Source organism: Sapajus apella, unplaced genomic scaffold (genome assembly GCF_009761245.1).
Source record: "Sapajus apella isolate SASKATOON/1434 unplaced genomic scaffold, GSC_monkey_1.0 scaffold20, whole genome shotgun sequence".
Lineage (NCBI taxonomy): Eukaryota > Metazoa > Chordata > Mammalia > Primates > Cebidae > Sapajus > Sapajus apella.
The window spans coordinates 22,392,700-22,414,735 of NW_022436960.1; the positions used below are offsets into that span (position 1 = coordinate 22,392,700).

Sequence of the window (22,036 nt, forward strand, 5' to 3'; positions counted from 1 at the left end):
TTAGAAAAGCCTAAGAATTAAAGGGAGTTACACATTATACTGTCAGTAGACAACTTGTTCGATTAGCAATTTTAATTTGGGAATTATTTGGGTACTGCTTGTTTTAGAGATATGGTAGTTTACAGGTTACCTTTATATTATGACACATGAATTCAAATCCACATAAAGTTTCACATTTCATATTTCATGGCCATTTATTGATAGAACTCTAACCACAAAGCATTTCATTATCAAGCTAATTAGTTACATGTGTTAATTTACCTTGTGTGATTTTTTAAATTCCTCATAGAGGAGATATGCAAAACAAATATCTCTGCTGCCAGTCCTGCCAGACAAGATCTGATCCAGAGAACATCACGTATACCCTTAGGGCTGCATATATAATGTAAAATTTTAATGATTTATCATTTATTGACCTCACATAGCTGAAACTAACAATGGGAGGATTTCTTTTCGGCAACTGTGTAATCATATTTCACATTGCCCTTAAAATATAACTCATGTTATATTTAGGCTCTGTTTAGATCTGACATATTATTCAAAGATACAGTGTACAGGAAAATAACCAGATCATGCCATATTGGTTGATTGGAAGCACTGATATGATGGGGTTCCCAAGGTCTTCATTATCTTAAAATTACCTTGCATTAAGCATCTTTTGCTAGTTCAGTAACAAATATTTTTGAGAGAGATCCAGTTTAGCTGACACCTCTGGTAAGCTAGACCATCCCAAATTGAACAAAATCAAGTGTTTAAAATATATTTTCCTAAAGTTGTGATTCTTTCTCATGATTTGCTATATATTTGCAGTTTAAATAGCTATCAAAGAATTATGAAACCATGCCCAAAATAATGCCATTTCTCTTTACTCTTAAACAACCCGATGTGATAGCCGGCAATATGTTATGCCCGTAGTCTTTTCATTTTTTTTTCTCTTGTAACTAACAGAAATTCTCCAAGTAAATGAAGGGTAGACAACAGAAAGAATGGGAAGCAGGTGGCACTTGTCACTGAGAAATAGAAACCTGTCTTATACCACTATAAAAATATAGTTTAACCTCCAGAAACAGATTACTTTTCCCCAGTTGTCTACACTGAACAGAATGTTCATAAGTACAATTTAAAAATTGTATTCTCTACTATTACCAAAAGGCTAGTTATTATTATTTTTAATCCTATGAGCTAGTGATGGTCTACAAGTCTAGCTCATGTACATTTTTAGGGAGACTCTTTTTCAGAGTTCAGCATTGTACTTTCCAATATATTAAAATTGAAACCTTTAGCTTGAAAAGGAAAAGAGTTGATTAGCAAGTGTCATGCCCTCACTGCATAATACTTAGCAGGTGCTAAGTACTTTATGGTACATGTTTCCTAGTCTTCCAATACCCTATAGATGGGTGTTATTTTTGCCCATTTTATAGATGAGGACACTGAAGCTTGGAGCCCATAAACTAGCTGGAGGTGGGATCTAATTCTGTGCAAAATAGCACAGCCCATCTGCTTCGCCCTGCTGCTTTTAGCTTAAAATCCATTCTACGTGTATTCTAAAGCTCTCTATGTGATTTAAAAGAGCTGATTTCAATCAACTTAATAAAAATGACTAGACATAGCCTTAAATGAAAATACATGAAGCCTTGAGATTATTAGATGTAGATTATATTTATTCAAACCCTTTAAACATTCAAAAAATCAGTGTGGTGTGAACAGGAATGCAAAGACCTAGTTCTTGTCCAAATTCATGCACCAGACAAGTCACTTAATGTCTCAGGAGATATGACCACATTCATGTGAGGCACTTGAACAATATTATCTCTGGGTTCCTGTATACATATTTCTCGATAGTACCATAGCCTATGACTTAAGTGTGAGTACAGACCTCATCCTATTTAGATAGGCTTGACTTTATTCTTGTTTAAATGTGGTCATATTCATTTTGAAAGAATTGTTGGCCAAGCATGGTGGCTCGCACCGGTAATCCCAGCACTTTGGGAGGCCAAGGTGGGCGAACCACCTGAGGTCAGGAGTTCGACACCAGCCTGACCAGCATGGAGAAACTGTGTCTACTAAAAATACAAAATTAGCTGGGAGTGGTGGCACATGCCTGTAATCCCGGCTAATCGGGAGGCTGCGACAGGAGAATCACTTAAACCCAGGAGGCGGAGGTTGCATTGAGCTGAGATCATGCCATTGCACTCCAGCCTTGACAAGAGCGAAACTCCATCTCAAAAAAAAAAAAAAAAAAAATAGAATTGTTTCAGCTCTACAATTCCATATTTAAACCGTACATTTTTGATAAGGTGGAAAGGGAATAGCACTGGATTCCAAGCCTAATCTGCCACAAATTGTCCAGCCCTGGGTAAATCATTCTTAACTTCCCTGAGCTCTAGTTTTTTAGATGTTTTTGTGTTGTGCTGTTTTTGTACTAAGCATGAGAACTTCGGAATTATAATACCCCTTCTAGCTTGAACATTCAATAAGTTTAAGGTTTCTTGGGACTTTGAGGGACACTAAATCCCATATATGTTTTTTTTTTTTTTACATGCCAAAATCAATTGTCCTCATTCTTTTTCTAATTTCTCCCTAAATAATAATAGAAATGTCTAAATAATTGTCTATAGTAACTGTTTGCTGGGTTCCTTCTTCCTGCAAGAAATGAAGAGAAAAAAGAAAAAAAGGCAAGCCCTGGAAATTTTTGTTTTCTTAATTTTTGTTATTACCTGAATCATTTTATGCTTTTAAAGGCAAGGGAGCTATCCTTAAGTTTAAAAATTTATGTGACATAATAGTTAAAAGATAGGATGTTATTTATGGATAAGTGAAGTAAAAGGGTTCTAGTTTTGCAGGTAACAATTTTTAAAAACAAGAATATATTGATGCCAAGTAGCAATCCAAGGGATAGTACACAGCATCCAAATGTGGCATGTATCAACAGTGACATCTTTGGATAGCACATTGCTACTTGAACCCCTTGTTCCAAAGGGTATCAGTCACTATAGATTGGCATAGGGACTAGTTGTTTAAAAAATTCAGGTAACCATTGTGGGATGCATTGTATATTTTATGGGTTTATCCATAGTACCAATTTGTTTCTTTTTCTATTTCTTTTTTTTTTTTTTTTTTTTTTTTTTTTAAGACAGAGCCTCATTCTGTCATTCTGTCACTCAGGCTGGAGTGCAGTAGCACAATTTCACTGCTACCTCTGCCACCTGGGCTCTAGTGATCCCACCACCTGAGCCCCCTGAGTAGCTGGGACTACAGGCATGCACCACCACATCTAGCTAATTTTTATATATTTTATAGAGGTGAGATTTCCCCACGTTGCTTAGGCTGATCTCAAACTCCTGCACTAGAGTGATCCTCCCAGCTCAGCCTCCTAAAGTGCTGAGATTACAGGTGTGAGCCACTGCATGTAGCCTTCTTCTTTCTCTGTGATAGTCTATGATTCTTCTATATATCTATAAATTCTTGTAATTATTTATTATTTTTATCTATGTATAAACTCTTTCTTATTCTAATTTCAAGCACCAATTTTCTTTTATCTACCAGTTCAGACCCTTTGTTTTTTTTCCAGGATTCCTGCAGTTCATCTGAGAGAACTGATGGAAGATATTCTAAATACAGGGTTCGCAGAAATTCTCTTCAGCATCACCAAGACGACACCAAGTACAGAACCAAAAGTTTCAAAGTAACGTTCTTTATATACATTTTTAGTCTTTAAGTAGTATCCATGTTTAAGGCTACAACCTCTTAAGCAGCCTCTGCAGTATTTGTGTAAGGGCACTTGCAAAATAATATATTTTCCTTGATATATTAAATAGATTTTTAATTCTGTGGAAATAGAGAATAAAAATCCAAAGTTTGTGCTTATCACATTTTGTCTGGGAACTAAACCTTAAGTCCAAGCCATCACTGCTTGATATGTTATTTGTTCATGAGAACTGGTGCTATTTAAGAAATCTGAGCCAAGAAACCCCTGGTCACATGATTGGGCAAAATCTTAGTGTGATGATCACCTTCTTCTAGGTGTAAGTCCGGCTGCTGTCCACACTGAAGTCTGCAGTAGGACAGATCATATAGCGTACTTTGGAATTCTAATCATTTTCTTCTCGAGGATATGAACTCCCTGTTAATACTTCAGCTTTTGGTTTATTACCATGGAGCCAGCACAGTATACTGGGAAGATTTAACCATATTAACGAAATGTATGCATTCTCTAGAGCCTACCCAGTATCCATCTGGGATATGGGTGATTTAAATTCACTGGACCTTGAGCAGCTCTTAGTTCAGAGCAGGGTTTCTCAACCTTGGCATTATTGATATTTGAAGCCATATAATTCCTTGTTGTAGAGGCAGCCTTAGGCATTGCAGTATATTTAGTTGCATCCCTAAAATGTACTCACTAGATGCCAGTAACATCTCCCATCTCAAGTTATAACATCCAAAATCATCTCCTGACATTGCCAAATGTCCCCTGGAGGGCAAAGATGCCCCCTGTTGAGCATGCTGACCCAGAGAGAATCCATGTGTATTCAAATGTGCACTCCATGTCAATTAAAGAAAAAACTAAAGGTTTTCTGGCTTTTTTATATTCTTACAAACTTGAATATGTGTGAATATTCATTACACTGTATATATTCACTTATTACAGCGAAATATAATTATTTCTAAGAAGCGTCTTTCTGAATGTAATTGGATAAAATGCTCAGTGGATAGAAAGACAGTGTTCATTTCCATAAGTCCTTCTTAGCATGTTTAAAATGGACACTATACTTCCTCCCTTCCAAATAAAAATTAACGCAATTAGGACAGGTTATTGATGTACTTAGTATGAAGAGAGCATCCTGTGATGTTGTTCCTTTTTACTTTTTCTTTTAAATAGATTGGCATATTCACTGTAGTAGTGACCTTGTCTCTTACAGCAATTTTTAAGTTCCCTAAATCATCTTCCAACATTCCCAGTCAGGTTCCAACAAGTCAAGCATTTCTGTACATTTTAAAGGAGTGCTGCTAACCAATGACAGAAATAGTAAGTTTAGGCTACGAGAGCTAATGATTATTGAGCATATTTTAGAACAAACCACAAGACATTTCTCTTTTTGTGGGTGTTACAAGCCTTATATACATTATCATATTTAATATTCACAGCAATTCTCTCAGGTAGGCATGATTATTTTTTCTCTTTTACCATTGAAAGAACCAAGGTTTTAGAGTAATTAAATGGTTTGATTGGGATTAAAACTTAATCTGCCTGACTTCAGTAATTTACGTCATTGACCACTGTGCTGTAGTGCAAATTTAGACCTCATATACCTAATTTTTTCTAGAAGTCACCAAATACAGGAATATATTTTCAATATGCAAAAATCAGTGTTCTCCAAAAATACATAAACATAATACATGCTCGTAGTTCAACAGAGGTCTAGATGCAAATGAAACATTTAAAACATTATTTCCCAGTACACTTAGAGTTGGTATCAGGTGAATTAGTGCTATCTAGTGACACCCAAATGGCTATAAATCCATGCAGTTTCCATAACAGCATATGGCCAAGCTATGAATGTTTAACATGTTCAGCAAGTAATCTCATTGGAGTTCTGTTTAAAATTACATTTGCAGCTGAAGAGAGAATCCGGCCTAGTTCATAAGAGAGGCCAACACTTAGCAAAATGAAAAATAAGTTTGAAAATTTTGCAAATAGATAGAGCAAGTATAGGATAGATGTGCAGAACACATTTTATGACGGCATTGTTCCACATTGATACTACTTAAATATTTTGAAACTGATATATTTTGGCAATGAATATATAGACTATCACCATATGTCACAGATTCCTGGCCTGAAATATTGTAGTCATTTAACATAAAACTCACAGGAATATAACATTCTTGGTAGTCACTGGAGAGGAAAATATAGGAACTCATTTCTGCCAATTGTAGATACCCATGGTCATTTTCTCATTTTCCTTTCATGAAAATAAGTGTTTTAAAAAGACTGAGAAAGGGGGCAGCTTTAAAAGAACAGTGAACTTAAATGAGTAATGAGAAAGTTGTTTTTGTCATTTCTTGTCTTGTGGATACTCAGAAGAGCCATCTCTGAAAAATCACTGATATCCTGAAAAAATGCTTCAAGTAAGAGAAATAGGAACTCAAGAGACCATGTGTTCCTTACTCCAACAGTTTCAGAAGACATTGTTTCGACAGCTATTAACTTTCCTTTCATTTGCTAAGACAGAATTCAAGGAAAAGGCAAATGACAGGGACTTGAGTTCACTGGTTCTACTGAAAACTACAGTTCCAGGAAATCAGTGTACGACTCAGTTTAATGCAACAAACATATCCTGTACAGGTACCATATTGCAAAACACAGTACCTGGGGGTGTGGAGGTGGGGACTAAATGTATAAAGATACAGAAAGCATGGTCTTAAAAGAATAGTTACCTAGTCATCTTAATTCTAACAGATAATTAGTGTTCATTTATTCACATATTGTCTTTGGTTGCTTTTGCACTGGACAGTAGACTTGAATGGTTGCTACAGAAACCATATGGCCCTCAAAAACTAAAGTATTTACTGTCTGGCCCTCTATAGAAAAAGTTTGCCAACCTCTGGTCTAGAGGATGAAGAAATTACTTATCTGCTTCTTCCTTTAAACATTATATGACATATTTCCTTTTCTGTATTTATCAGTCAAAGAGATACTCTCCAAGCTCTTTGGAAAGTCATAATACTTATGCATTGAACAAATATTTATTGAGTGTCAGCTGTGTGCCAGGAACTTTCTAGGTGCATGGGATTCATATCAGTGAACAAAATGAAACAGAAATCTCTGCCTTTTTGTTGTAATTGGAGTAGATTCATGTTTTTGTTGTTGTTTTTCTAAACACAGCATTCATCACACATTTATTGGATTTCTAATGCAAACCAAGGCACTGTGCTAGGAGCTCAAGAGAATGGCATAATAAGAAAAAACATTTCCAACCCTTAGGAACCCTTCATAAAAATAACTGTAGTACAGAAGAGAAAAGGGCTAAGTGCTTTAAAGGTGGCCCCAATAAACCACATTGGGGGTTCAGAGGAAAGAAAGATGCTCAAGTATCTTTTGAAAAGAGATTTATGATGACAAGCCACAAGAAAACATTTATCCACATCTCAGTTTGGGAGAGAATCACTATTAGAATTTCAGTTGTAGATTCTATTACTGTTGACAGACAAATCACTGTTGGAATAGCAGACCATGTTGGCAACTGGTTTCTCTTATGTTGTTGCTGTTGTAAGAAGGCACTGACACATCCAGCATGACCACACTGCTGGTGTTGGGAAGGGTTAGCAGGAAGTGGGCAAGTTGGGTTCTCTGTCAATCAGTCCAAGGCTAGAGCCATCTCCTCTGTTTATTCTTGTGGCAATCACCAGGACAGAAAATGAACAGCTTTCTAGAAACCTGTCAAGATTTTGAGCAGGACCAACATCCACAATTATGAGAGCATAATGTAATATTTCCTTAAGTTCACCAAGCTAACTGGACAAAGCCTGATCTAAAAGCTTATATTTATAAATCATTTCAAAGCTAAATCTAAGACATTTTCTCTGTCTTGGTAGACAAGAGAAGCATTTCATGGCCTCTCTTTCATCAAGCCTAATTGGATTTCTGTAGGACGTACAGGCTTCCTTCCTGTCTCAGCTGTTTCAAATAGAACAGAATGTTCAAAAGTCAGCCAGTAACACAGCATTGCTAATTTGAATTCACAGAGGAGGATGATTTTGTCCAAAACATCTCCATTTATTACCTTTACCCATACTAAATATATGGTTTTAATTAACATTGGAATTTTTTTGTAAAATTGCAGAAGGCATGTTTATTCCCCATCCTTCCTCCCCTTGAAAGAAAAGTCATGATTTTTAACTTCTAGTTGAAGAGTTAGTACGCAGTTTCTTTTTAAATAAACAGATGTTTTACGGGATAAGACGAGGTAGGCGAGGAAGCATTAATAATGGCTTTCAGTAGAGTCTACAGAAGCAGAGTTTGCCAAAGCCCTGTCATATTTGCTCAATGTAAGCATGTGCGTGATATAAATACATGTTTTGTTCCTGGAACTCATTTCTCCCTCATTGAATCTTTGTGATTTGTTTATACCTTGCTCACAGCAATTAATGGCTGTTAGCACTTCTCTCTCAAGTCAGCTATTTCTGTACATATCTTAAATCTTCTGTAACAGTAGCTTCTAAAGCACGCTATGTATAATTCCTGGTACAATTCAAGATTATAGGTGATGCATAAACATTTTTATTTTAATGACTATAAAAATATGTTACTAATGAGTTACGTTAATTTTTACGGATATTGTTTAGGAATAGTAGTGGCAACCATGGGGGAATTTGAGAGAGCTTTAACCCTACAATACTCCAGTTATCTCATTTATAACTACTCCATGCTTTGATAAGAAATTGTATGTTAGCTGATATGCCAATACAGCTCTGTGCTTCTCTCTATCCTTTAAGCCTCCCCTATACAGAGATTGAGAATGCAAGGTGAATGTAAAAGTAAACAGTAGTAAAATTGTAGGTGAACAATGACATTTGAGAAATGCTCTTCTACTAGATTGTACGGGCTTCTGAAGGCAAGCACTGCCTTGACTCCAAAATATACAGTGAGGATACAATACATGTTAAATTGGTGATTTTAAAAACTTTAAAAAAATTGTTTTCTAGTTTCAGCCTTTCTAAAATTCTAACAAAAATTTAATTGCTATTTTTCCAGTCATGCTTACATGACACATTTAAAACCTTACAGGCAATCAAATCATGCTGAAAAATGAAGAGACTTTTATTTTCTTGAAGTGATCAAGACTAACATGCTAGCCGTGTTATTTAACTAGTCAATTTCAGTCTGCTCTTCAAAAATTAAACAAAAGGTTGCCAGAATTGCTAGTGTTTTCTTTTTATAAGATCTGAAAATTGTATGGATCTAAAGTGCTTATTCAGAAGTCAACATGAGTACTTAGATGAGCATGTAAATATTTTAACCTATTAGAGCCATATTTTATCAAACCCAATTCCCTTAGCAAGCCATATGCTTTTACCCTTCCAAGTAATTTACTCAAATAAATATTAAGAAAAGAAAGGTTATAAAGAAATTTACCTATAGAAGCCATTTTTAATAATCTCTAATTCAAAATTCTAGGTACTAAAAACAAGAAATACCAATTAAACTTACTAGTTTTTAACAAGCATGATAATATATTTATCCAAACAATGATTGTTTTCTTTAAAATAGTCACTTTAAGAGACTAAGCACTGCTTCCTATAGGGCAACCATCACTAAAAACATATTTGCATCCCTGACCTTGTTTCTTATGTCAATGGCATTTTTTTTTTTGAGTATGCTTGTTTCTGGCAAATTTTTATCCACTATGAGTAGATTTGGTTTCTGAAAATAGATTAAAGTCATGTAAAGCCAAGTCTGAAATAAGACCAAAAAAATTGAGTAAAATCTTTTCATTAATCACACATTAGGAATATATAATTTTATACAATAAAATATCAATTAGATATTAGTCCTATTATGAAAACTAGTCAAAGAGATTCAAATGGATTTATCTAGAATAGTATTTTTATAAACTTGTTAACCTGGTAGATGAGTATTGCTTTTTTTGTTTGTTTGTTTGGTTTTGTTTTTTTTGAGATGGAATCTCACTCTTTCACCCAGCTGGAGTGCAGTGGCATGGTCTCAGCTCACTGCAACCTCCACCTCCTGGGTTCAAGCAGTTCTGCTTCAGTCTCCCAAGTAGCTGGGATCACAGGCATGCGCCATCACGCCTGGCTAATTTTTGTATTTTTAGTAGGGATGCAGTTTCACCGTGTTGGTCAGGCTGGTGTCCAACACCTGACTTCAGACGATCCACAAGCTTTGGCCTCCCAAAGTGCCGGGATTATAGGTGTGAGCCACCTTGCCCAACCTGCTTTGGGTTTTTAATACTGTTGTGCCAATTTGGATTTCCCATGGTAAATTGGCATTGTTAGAAGTACTGGTTGTTCATTGGTTCTGCCTGGATAGATTAGAATCATAAAATGTTAGTGCTGAGAGGATTTAGAGATGATCTGGTGTAGCCCTGTAATTTTTTTTACATAAAGAAACTGAGAATGTGAGAGTAGTAATCTCCTGTTCCCCAGCTTCCACCACAGCAAGCTTTAATTTCTCCACTTTGGTCAAGAAATGATCATCATGTGACCATTTGTTGAGTTCTTTAGTGTAGATGGCACTGTGCTAACTTGTGGAGTATTTGGATGGGTAGATGGAAAAATGAGTATATTGAAAGATCGGTAGATGAAGACAATCATAGCCTCACCCTCTTGAAGGTTAAAATCTACAATAGCAGCCACACAGATGGAGATATGGAGGGCGGACTTTAAGTAAAATATCTGCCCAGATTAAACTTTCAAATAGGAATAAAGTTTATTGAGGAAGAGATTAAATTTTCTTGAGCACTGATAGAGAATTGGGAATTCAGAGTAGGGCAGAAATGGAAGAACATTGCATTATTAGGCTAGAGAAGAATTCAGGAAAATATTTTTCGCCATGGATTCTGAAATATATATGTGTTTGTTCCTTCTCTCCAGGGGAAGGGCTGGACAAATTAAAATTTAAAAAAATTAAATGTATCATTTGTTTCATACACTTTGAACTTATAATATTCCAGAGAGAAAAATATTTGGTGGGTATCATTAAATATTAATCATTAGAGATCAGTTTAGCAAAGACATTTAGTCAGGTTGGAAAAGCTTTTAAAAAACCAATTACAATATGGGTTATGAAAGAGAAGTGGAAGAAGCCCAGGAAAAATATTAGAAAATGCAAGTCCCTTCACCCAATGGAACTTTTGCAGAGAATTCTGGCTAACTAGCTTGTTGAGACTTAGGACAGCAATGAAAATAGGTCCTTGTGCTAAGTATATAAGAATTGGTAAGAAGCAAAAGCTAGGATTATTAGAATTGCAAAGAATGTTCCTTTTTAACAAATATTTCCTTTTTAATACTTAAGCTTTTGGTTCAAAGATAGCTAGGAATTGGAAACATTCATTTATTGTCACCTTATAAAATTTACTTTTATAGAAGTTCCACAAATTAATGATCATTATAGAATTAGAGGAGATGACAGTATTTTTTTTTCATATTTTGTTATGTTGATTGTTCAAAGGCATTTTGAAATATGTTTATTTTAGAGTAGTCTTTTAGGGTTAACTTGGCTAGTTTTGTTTCAAGGTAAGATGAGAAATTCTGACAATATTTTGAAGACTTATATTAGAACTTAAAGATATAATAGAATTAAACCTCCTCATTTTCCAAAACTGAAAAAAAAATAAATGTGAGTGGTTTAATGATGAATAAGTCAATAATTATAAAGAGAAGAAATAACGGTTATAAATGTGTATTCACCTATTAACAGTATCAAAATATATGAAGAACAAACTGATAGAATTGTAAGGAAAATAAACAAATACATAACTATAGCTGGAGATTTCTACATTCCTTTCTCAGTAATTCATAAAATAGTAGGCAGAAAGTCGGTGAAGATACAGAAGAGTTGAGTGAGTGATACTATAAACCAAGCAAGTGTAATTGACATCTATAGAATACTTCCCCAACAACAGCTAATTACACATAATTTTCATGTACACATTGAACATTTTCCAGGGTAGGCTATATTCTGACTCATAAAACAAATTTCAATAAATTTAAAATGATTGAAATTATACAAAATATGTCATCTATCCACAACAGAATGAAATTAGATATTAATAACAGAAAAATACCTAATGTTTCCAAATATTTATGCATTAAATATGATACTTCAAATAATCCATGAATGTGTCAAGAAATAAATCAAAAGAAAAATTAGAAAATATTTTACCTATATAAAAATTAATACAGAATTTATCGAAATCTGTGAGATCATCTAAAAAGTGTTCAGAGGGAAATTTGTAACACGAAATATGTATATTACAAAAGAAAAAGGTTTCAAATCAAGTCTACGCTTCCACTGTAACAAACTAGAAAACAGAGCAAATTAAACCCAAAGTAAATAAAGGCAAGAATATAGCAAATTTAAGAGCACTGAAATTTAAAAAAAAAAAAAAGAAAGAAATTACCTAAAAGCACGTTCTTTGAAAAACTCAATAAGAATTAAAAACCCCTAGCCCAACTGATATTAGGAAAAAAATAGAAGATACAAATGGCCAATATTAAGAATGAAAGAGGAACATTACTACAGCTCCTACTATTAAAAGAATAATTAGGAGGAGGAGGCAGAGAAAGATGGTCAAATAGAACCCTCCAGCAATCGTCCCCTTATCGCTGTCTTAGGAAAACCAAATTGAACAACTAACTATCCAGACAAAAAGGCAGTCCTATAAGAAACAGAATTCAGGTGAGCAATCACTGTACTTGGTTCTAACATTTTATCAAGGAAAAAGGTACTGAAGAGGGTAGGAAAGACTGTCTTGAATTGCCTGCATTTCCCTACTCCTCCCCTATTCTCTGGCAGCAGCCACGTGGTGAGAGAGAGAATCTGTGTGTTTTGAGGAGAGAGAGAACAGTGATTATGGTGTGGAAGTGTGCATGGGAGCTCAGTTCTTCCCTGTCACAGTGGAAAGTGACACAAGTCAGAATTTAGCCATGTCCATGGAGGTAGCATTTAGACAAGCTGTAGCCAGAGGGGAATCATCCATCCTGATAGTTGGAATCTGAGTTCTAGCAAGATTCATCACCATGGACTAAAGCACTCTGGGATCCTAAATAAACCTGAAAGGCAGCCTAGCCCCCAAGGACAAGTCCCGATACTGTTCTGGGCCTGCAGCCAGTGGACATGACCTGGGAAGGCAACAGCCAGGGCTGTGAAGGAAGTGCTAGCATCATCTCTTCCCCAGCTGCGGCAACATAGCTCGCAGCTCCAGGAGACACTCCTACCTTCAGATTTAGCGGGGGAAAGTGGGAGAGTAAAGAGGACTTTGTCTTGCAACTTAAATACCAGCTCAGCTATAGTAGAATAGGGCACCAGGCAGAGTCCTGAAGCCCCCCTTCCAAGACCTAGCTCCCAGATAACATATCTAGACACACCCTGGGTCCGACAGGAACCTGCTTCCTTGAAGGAGGGACCCAGTTATAACAAGATTCATCATCTGCTGACTAAAGAGCCAGTAGTGCTTATATGCCCACAGTCCCAGCGCTTTGGGAGGCTGAGGTGGGCGGACCACCTGTGGTCAGGAGTTTGAGACCAACCTGGCTAATGAAATGTGGTTTCTACTAAAAATACAAAAAATTAGCTGGGCATGTTGGCACACACCTGTAATCCCAGCTATTCGGGAGGCTGAGGCTGGAGAATCACTTGAACCCGGGAGGCAGAGGTTGCAGTGAGCCAAGATCGCACCACTGCACTCCAGCTTGGGCAACAAGAGCAAAAATCCATCTCAAAAGAAAAAAAAGTGGTGCCCAGGCAGTATGGCAGTACTTGCCACGGGCCTTAGGTTAAGACCCAGCCCTATGCTTGCTTCAGGTGTGACCTAGCACATTCTCAGCTGCAGATGAGAAAGACTAGGGAAAGACTTCTGCTTGAGGACAGGAAAGAGAAGAGTAAAGGGGACTTTTTCCTGCAGCTTGGGCAACAGCTCAGGCACAGTGGGGACCGTGATTCCAGAGGCTAAGACCTGGAAAAAATTTCTGGACCCACCTTAGACCAGAGAGGAGCCTGTTGCCCTGAAGGGAGACACCCAGGCCTGGAAGCATTCACCACAAACTGAATGAAGACTCCTCAACATTGTCTGGTTGATGGTTGGTTGAGTGAACATCGGTAGTAGCCAGGCAGTACTCATCATGGACCTGGGGCTACGGTAGCCACAGAGAGACTCTTTCTGTGTGAGGAAATGAGAGTGAAAAGAAGGAAGGACTTTGTCTTGTAGCTTGTGTGTCAGCTCAGCCTCAGTAGAACAGAGCACCAGGTATATTCCTAAAGTTTCCAACTCTGGGCCCTGGTTCCTGGATGGCATTTCTGGATCTGGCCTGGGCTGGGACAGAGCTCACCACCCTGAAGGAAAAGCCACAAGCATGGCTGGATTCACCACCTGCTAACTGAAGGAGCTACAGGCCTTGAGTTAACATGAGCAGTAGCCAGGTTGTAGCCACCATGGACCCAGCACAGTCCTAGTGGTGATGGCCACAGGGATGTTTCTGTCACCCCTCCCCCATCTCCAGGCAGCATATCATGGAGAGAGAGAGATTTCATTTGTTTGGCAGAAATTAGGGGAAGAGAAGAAGAGACTCTGCCTGGTAACCCAGGGAATTCTCACAGATCTTATTCAAGACCACCAGGCAGTACCTCTGTGAGTCTGCAAGAGTCATAGTGATACTGGACTTCAGGTGCCCTCTAATGCAGACATGACTGCAGTGACCAAAGACATAAATCACAACATGCAATTCCCTCTGAATACTCAGAAAACCTTCTCAGAAAGGACATATCCAAACAAGCTCAGACTACAAAGTCTGCAATAAATACCTAACTCTGCAGGGCTCAGACGTCAACAAATATCCACCAGCATCAGAACCATCCATGAAAACATGCCCTCACCAAACAAACTAAATAACACAACAAAGACCAATCCTGGAGTGACAGAAATTTGTAACCTTTCAGAGAATTCACAATAGCTGTTTAAATAGCACTACAAAATTTAAGGTAACACAAAGAAGGAATTTAGAATCCTATTAGACCAATTTAACAAAAAGATTGAAATAATATTAAAAAATCAAGCAGAAATTCTGGGGCTAAAAAATTTAATTGACATGCTAAAGAATGCATCAGAGTCACTCAAAGGAAAAATTGCTTAAGCAGAAGAAAGAATTAGTAAGCTTAAAGACAGGCTATTTGAAAATATACAGTCAGAGGAGACAAAAAAAAAGAATAAAAAATAATGAAGCATGCCTATAAGATCCAGAAAATAGCCTCTGTTGATGAAAAGCATCAAACTTTATTCTGAGCCAAATATAAGTGACCTTGGCCAATGACACAGACCTTAGGAGGTTCTGAGAACATGTGCCCAAGGTGGTCAGGATACAGCTAGGTTTTATATATTTTAGGCAGGTATGAAACATCAATCAAATACCTTTAAGAAATGCATTGGTTTGGTTCAGAAAGGCAGGAAAGCTCTAAGCAGGAGCTTCCAGGCTATAAGTAAATTTGAACATTTTCTGGTTGACAGTGCTGAGTTTGTCTAAAGACCTGGGATCAATAGAAAGGAAATGTTCAGGTTAAGATAAAAGATTGTGTATACCAAGGTCTTCTTGAAGTCTCATAGTGGCTTCCCTTAGAGACAATAGATGACAAATGTTTCCTATTCAGATGGTTAAAAGGTACTAGACTTTTACTTAATCTCTTCAGGATTGGGAGGACCTGGAAGAAAAAGATCTAGCTATGTTAATAGAGATTACGTACAGATACAGATTTTCCCCCAGAAAGGACAGCTTTGCAGGACCATTTCAAGATACGGCAGAAAAACAAGTTTTGGGGTAAAATATTTTGATTTGGGGACAAAAATCCTTGTACTGTAATGTTATACCAGAATCAGATTGGAAAGTAAGTCGCAATATATAGAATTAAATAAAACCCATCTGATGAGAATTTATGGTTTGTAGGGTACAACTCCCCAGACCCCTTAGAGAGGAATTTGGGCAAGATTTTAAACTCACAGCTTAGTCTTCACCTCAAAAGAACGGATATAAGAGTTATTGCCCTTAAAGAGAAGCTAGAGAGAGAGAGACTGGAGTAGAAAGTTTATTCAAAGAAATAATAACAGAGAACTTTCCAAACCTGCAGAAAGATATCAATATTTAAGTACAACAAGAAGTAAATTTAACCCAAATAAGACTACCTCAAGGTATGTAACTCTAAAAGGTCAAGTATTAGGAAAAATTTTAAAAGCAACAAGATTAAAGAAACAAATAAGTCTGCTGTCAGCAGACTTTTCAGTGGAAATCTTCCAGTCCAGGAGAGACAGACATGACATATTTAAATTGCTGCAGGAATAAAACTTTTATGCTAGAATAGTATATCCAGGGAAAATATCCTTTAAACATGAAGGGAAAATGAAGACTTTCCCAGATCAACAAAAGCTGAGAGTATTTATCAACACTAGACCTGTCCTGTAAGAAATGCTAATGGGAGTCCTTCAATCTGACATAAAAAGATGTTAACAAGTAATACTATATCATTTGAAGGTACAAACTTCACTGGTAATGGTAAGTACACAGAAAAATCTGAATATTATAAGACTGTATTGCAGTGTATAAAGTACTCATATCTTTAGTATAAAGACTAAAAGATGAACCAGTGAAAAATAATAAAAAATATAACTTTTCAGTACATAAATGGTTAAGATAAAAATAAAGACAACAAAATTTTTAAAGTGAGCAGGGTGAAGTTAAAAGTGTTTTTATTTTCTCTTTGCTTGTCTGTTAGTTTGCTTGTTTGTTCTTGTAGTGTTATTATTCATTTAAAATAATGTGTTATGCCATTTGCAAGCCTCATGGTAACCTTAAATCAAAAAACCTGCAACAGATGCACAAAATATAAAAACCAAGAAATTAAATCATATTACCAGAGGAAACTGCTTTCACAAAAATCAAGGCAGAAAGGAAGAAGACCAGAAAACAAACATAAAAGGAATAACAAAATGACAGAAGTAAGTTCTTGCTTATCAATAATAACAGTGAACGTAAAGAGACTAAATTCACCAATCAGAAAACACAGAATGGCTGCATGGGTTGAAAAAAGAAACAAGACCCAATGATCTGTTGCCTACAGGAAACACACTTCACTTATAAAGACATATGTAGACTAAAATGAAAGGGGTGGAAAAAGATACTTTATGCAAACAGAAACCCAAAACAACAGGAGTAGCTATGCTTATATCAGAAAAAAATAAATCTCAAAACAAAAATCTATAAAAAGAGATAAGGTTATCATATAATGATAAAGCGGTGCATCCAGCAAGAGGATATACAATTGTAAATATATATGCAACTAACACTGGAGTACCCAGATACATAAAGCCAATATTATTGGAGCTAAAGAGAGAGAGAGATCCCAATACAATAATAGCTGGAGACTTCAATATCCCACTTTCAGCATTGGACAGATTGTCAGACAGAAAATCAACAAAGAAGCATAAGACTTAATCTGTAGTATAGACCAAATGAACCTAATAGATATGTGCAGAACATTTCATCCAGTGGTCGCAGAAGACATTCTTCTCCTCAGCACACAGATCATTGTCAAGGATAGGCCATATGTTTGGTCACAAAACAGTTCAAAAATTCCAAAAATTTGGAAAACCAAAACCAAGTATCTTCTCTGACTACAAAGGAATAAAACTAGAAATCAATTTGGAAACTATACAAACACACGGAAATTAAACAGTATGCTCTTGAATGACCATTGGGTCAATAAAGAAATAAAGAGGGAAATTTAAAAATTACTTGAAATAAATGAAGATGGAAGCATAACATATCAAAACCTATGGGGTACAGCAAAAACATTTACTAAGAGGAAAGTTTATAGCAATAAGTGTCTACATTAAAAAAGCAGAAGAACCTCAAATAAAAAAAACCTAATGATGCATCTTAAAGAACCAGAAAGCAAATACAAAATTCAAATCAAAATGGATTAAAGACATCTATGACCTCAAATAATAAGGTCATATAAGAAAAAAGAAACTGTAAGAAACAAGAACATATACAGGCAACCAAAGTTGGAAAGCTGGAATCACAAAGTTAAAAAGATTCTGCACATTAAAGAAAACAATCAGCCACATGAAAAAACAACCCACAGAATAGGAGAAAATTTTGCAAACTATCCATCTAATAATGGATTAATACCCATGATATATAAGGAGCTCAAACAACTCTGCAGGGAAAAAAAAATCTAATAATTTGATTTAAAAACAAGCAAAAGATCTGGATAGTCATTTATGAAAGGAGAATATACAGATGGCAAACAGGTGTATGAAAGTGGGCTCAATATCATTGATCATCAGAGAAATGTAAATCACAACTCTGAGATATCATCTCCCCTCAGTTAAAGTGGCTTTTACCCAAAAGACAGCCAATAACAAATGCTCATACACTGTTTGTTGGGATGTAAGTTAGTAAAGCCACTGTGGAGAACAGTATGGAAGAGTTTCAAAAAATTAAAAATGGAACTACCATATCATTCAGCAATCCCACTGCTAAGTATATAGGGACCAGATGGGCAGTCGTTGGATCATAGGGGTGGTTTCCCCCATGCTGTTCTTGTAATAGTGAGGGACTTCTCATGAGATCTGATGGTTTTAAAAGTGGCAGATTCCCCTGCTTGCTCTCTCCTGGTTCCATGTAAAGTAGGTCCTTACTTCCTTTTCTCCTCCCACCATGATTGTTAGTTTTCTGAGGCCTCCCCAGCCATCTAGAATGTCAACTAAACCTTTTGTCTTCATAAATTACCCAGTCTCTAGTAGTTCGTTATCACAGTGTGATATCAGACTAATACAAGCTTATTGCACACTGTAGGCCTGTATCAAAATACCTCAGGTACCCCATAAATATATACACCTCTTCTGTACCCATAAAAAGTTTTTAAATAAACAAAATGTTTAGAAAATATTATGAATAACTCTACCAATAAATTTTCCAACTAAAATGAAGTTGATATATTTAAAAGCTTTAAAACATATCATTCAGTAATTTCAATTGTAGGAATTTATGCTAAATGCATAAATTAAAAATATTTGTTGAATAATGCTAAATGCACAAAACTTCAACAAATTTTAAAATATTTGTTGAACAATTTTTCTCCTGAATTTTTTCTGTATTTTTTTAATTTGCTGGAATGAAATATGTCAGTGCCATATTTTGACTGTCATATGCCAAATAACTGGTTTTATCATTAAAACATTAAATTATTCTTTTTCTCTAAATAGAAAATATATACCAATGGTTTGACGCCAGTTGGCTTTGTTTAATAAATTTAAAACCATGTGTTTTAGGAAGAATGAATAGTGTTTAAGTATCTTTGTGTAATTCATCCTTCCTCTGGTAGACATATTTTGAGGCCACCATTATACCATCTGTTTCAACAAATACCCAAATCAGTGCCTCTATTCCTGTCCTCTCACTGTCTTTCTCAGTTCTGGTGTCAGTAAGTAAAATGTGTGTTTGTTTTCCCTTATTGGCTTACAATCATCAAAACATCTTTTGGTGGGAAACCATTCATTATGCTTTTCTCTTTCAAAACTATGATTTATATCAAAACCGTGATTCATTAGAGATTTCTAGCATTGGTTGAGATCATAACCCTCTTCTCCATTTATACATCTTCCAATTCCAGCCACACATGTAGTATGTCACATCTGAGCTTCAGTAGCTAGCTTACCTGCCTCTAGTTGCCCAATGTCAGCTCATTCTAAAGTAGCTGTTGGAATACATTTGGGACACAACGTATATCCTTTCCTTTCCTTTCCAGAGATCCTGCAGTGAATGACTGAATTTCTTAAGAAATTCTCATAGTGAAAATTGAAAATCACTTGGTTAAAAATTTCAGGGTCCTCATCTTAAATCTAGCTAACCTCCTATATTAGTCTGATCTTGTGTTGCTGTAAAGAAATACCTGAGCCTGGATAATTTATTAAGAAATTGGCCCACGGCTCTGCAGGCTGTACAGGCATGGTACCAGCATCTGCTTGGCTTCCGGGAGGCTTCAGGGAACTTTTACTCGTGGCACAAGGTGAAGCAGGCACAGGCACTTCACATGGCAAAAGCAGCAGCAAGAGGTGAGGGGAGGTGCCACACACGTAAACAACCAGATCTCTTCAGTACTGATTGTTGCAAGGACGGCACCAAGCCATGAGGGATCCACGCCCATGACCCAAACACCTCCCGCCAGGCCCCACCCTCAACACTGGGGAGTACACTTCAACATGAGATTTGGGCATGGGCAAATACTCTAACTATATCATCTCCTTTTGGTACATGAAGGCTAATGATCTTGAACCACCTGAGGATTACTTTCATGCCTTTGGCTCAAATGGACCTTTTAGGAATATTTTTAAAATGTTTGCCCTTTCTTTTGCACTTACATACATCGTATGTGACGCAGAAATAAAATATAAAGTTGATAACTTTAGGTAGAGAAGGACAGCTAATTCAGTTAGTCATGTTACATGAGGCCTTTCTCTTTGTGGGGACTATGTTTTGAGAAATCTTGGTGGGCCGCATAACCCACAGTTGCAGAATTTTTGCCGACATTTCTTGATTCCTTTGTCTCCCTGCACCTCACTGTTACCCTCAGTTATGGTCTTAACTGATATTCCTACTTCAAACCTTGTGCTGCTTCAATTTATTCTCCCAACAGAGGCCCAAGTAATCTTTGAAAAAAATAAATCAAAGTTCATCATCCTTCTTTAAACTCCTGATTGCCTTCTGATTATACTTCAAAAACAAGGAAAAAGTCTCAAATCCTGAGCATGGCTCTGGATCTTATTGTAGTCACTTCCCCCAGGCCCAGTGTACCTAAGCTATAGGGCCTTCCTTCAGTTCTTCAGACACACCAAACACTTCCTCACCTCTGCATTCACTTGAGTCTGGAACGTCATTCCCTGACTGCCCTCCCGGATCCTTCTCACCTTCCACTTTGTCATGCCCCACCAATAAATTTTCACCTGGCTAATTTCATGGATTCCTATTCAACATTCAATTACTGCCTTAAATATCACCTCCCAGGAGGGTCTTATCTGAATCCTAAATCTAAACTTGCTTTTTCCTGTTATTACCTGATTTTTAAGCACTTATTATAGTTTTTAATTATATCATTTATTTGTTTAATGACTTTCTCTTCTGCAAGACCAAAGGCTTCCTGACTGTAGACACCAGTGTCTTGCTTGCTCTCAGCCTAGCACATAGTAGGTGCCCAATAAATTATTGTGAATGAATGAATGAGTGAAAGAAGGAAAAAGAAAGCCACAAATACAGTATATAAGTAGGAAACATTCATGGGAAGAAAATGCAGTTTTACTGTTTATCAAAGGAAAGTATATTAAGCACCTATTTTAAATCTGTTAGTAAAATCATTTTAAGTTATAGCTGAGATATGTGGATAAGGACACATTCATATAATATATAAGGAGAAGGACCTTTTCTGGGTTCATTTTCATTTATTAAATATTTGTTAAATGAGTGAGAGGGTGAATATAATCTAGAAAGCAATCTAGCTAACTGTATTTTAAAACATCAAATTACATTCATTGACTCAGTATTTTTTCATAAGAATTTGTCATAAGGAATTGTCCTAAATATGGAAAAGGTTATATGTTTAAAAATATTTCTCACAGTGTTATGTATAGGAGTAAAACATTGGAAATCACCTAAATGCTAATAAAAAATAGTTGAGTAAAGCATAGTATATATCCAACAAATAGTATGAGGGTAACTCATAAACTAAAGGTTAGAATAAATAATGACTTTAAAAATGTTTATAGCATAAGTTTAAGATAAACACAAAGTTTTATAACTATGGTTATAAATTCTATACATGGGGGAAAAAAGACTAGAAAGAAATCTGTCATGCTGCTGTAGCAACAGGATATAGCTATAGCAGATTTTTTTTTTCCAAATTTTCCTTAACGTGCACATTATTTTATTTTTACAGTGATTATAATTATATTAAATTGTGCATGTACAACATAGCTTGTATATTAAGATTCAATTTCAGCTTTAGTACATTTAAATGAGTCTTGGTCCTTATATTGTGTAATCATTGACATGCTGTGCCATTTTTTTTTTTCTTAGGATGACAGAACCTTTCCGGAAGGTTCCCACGCTCATGGGTTAGATCACTCATCCTCTTGGCAGGATCACAGTCGCTTCCTGTCTAGTCCAAGATTTTCATACTTGAACTGTAAGTAATGAAGTCCTGTACCCGTTTTTAAATTGGATTTCAGAAAATGCAACACATGGAAAAATTAGT

The 22,036-nt window shown here is 36.1% G+C and overlaps 1 protein-coding gene across 6 annotated transcripts in view; it reads left to right on the forward strand.

Moving 5' to 3' along the window:
• CEP128 (centrosomal protein 128) overlaps nucleotides 1–22,036 on the forward strand; it is a 445,248-nt gene that overhangs the window by 415,072 nt on the left and 8,140 nt on the right. For all 6 annotated transcript variants that reach the window (XM_032287728.1, XM_032287725.1, XM_032287723.1 and 3 more), the window contains 2 exons: nucleotides 3,572–3,685; nucleotides 21,859–21,967. In XM_032287728.1, coding sequence (XP_032143619.1) covers nucleotides 3,572–3,685; nucleotides 21,859–21,967 — 223 coding nt within the window. The remainder of the gene's footprint in view (nucleotides 1–3,571; nucleotides 3,686–21,858; nucleotides 21,968–22,036) is intronic.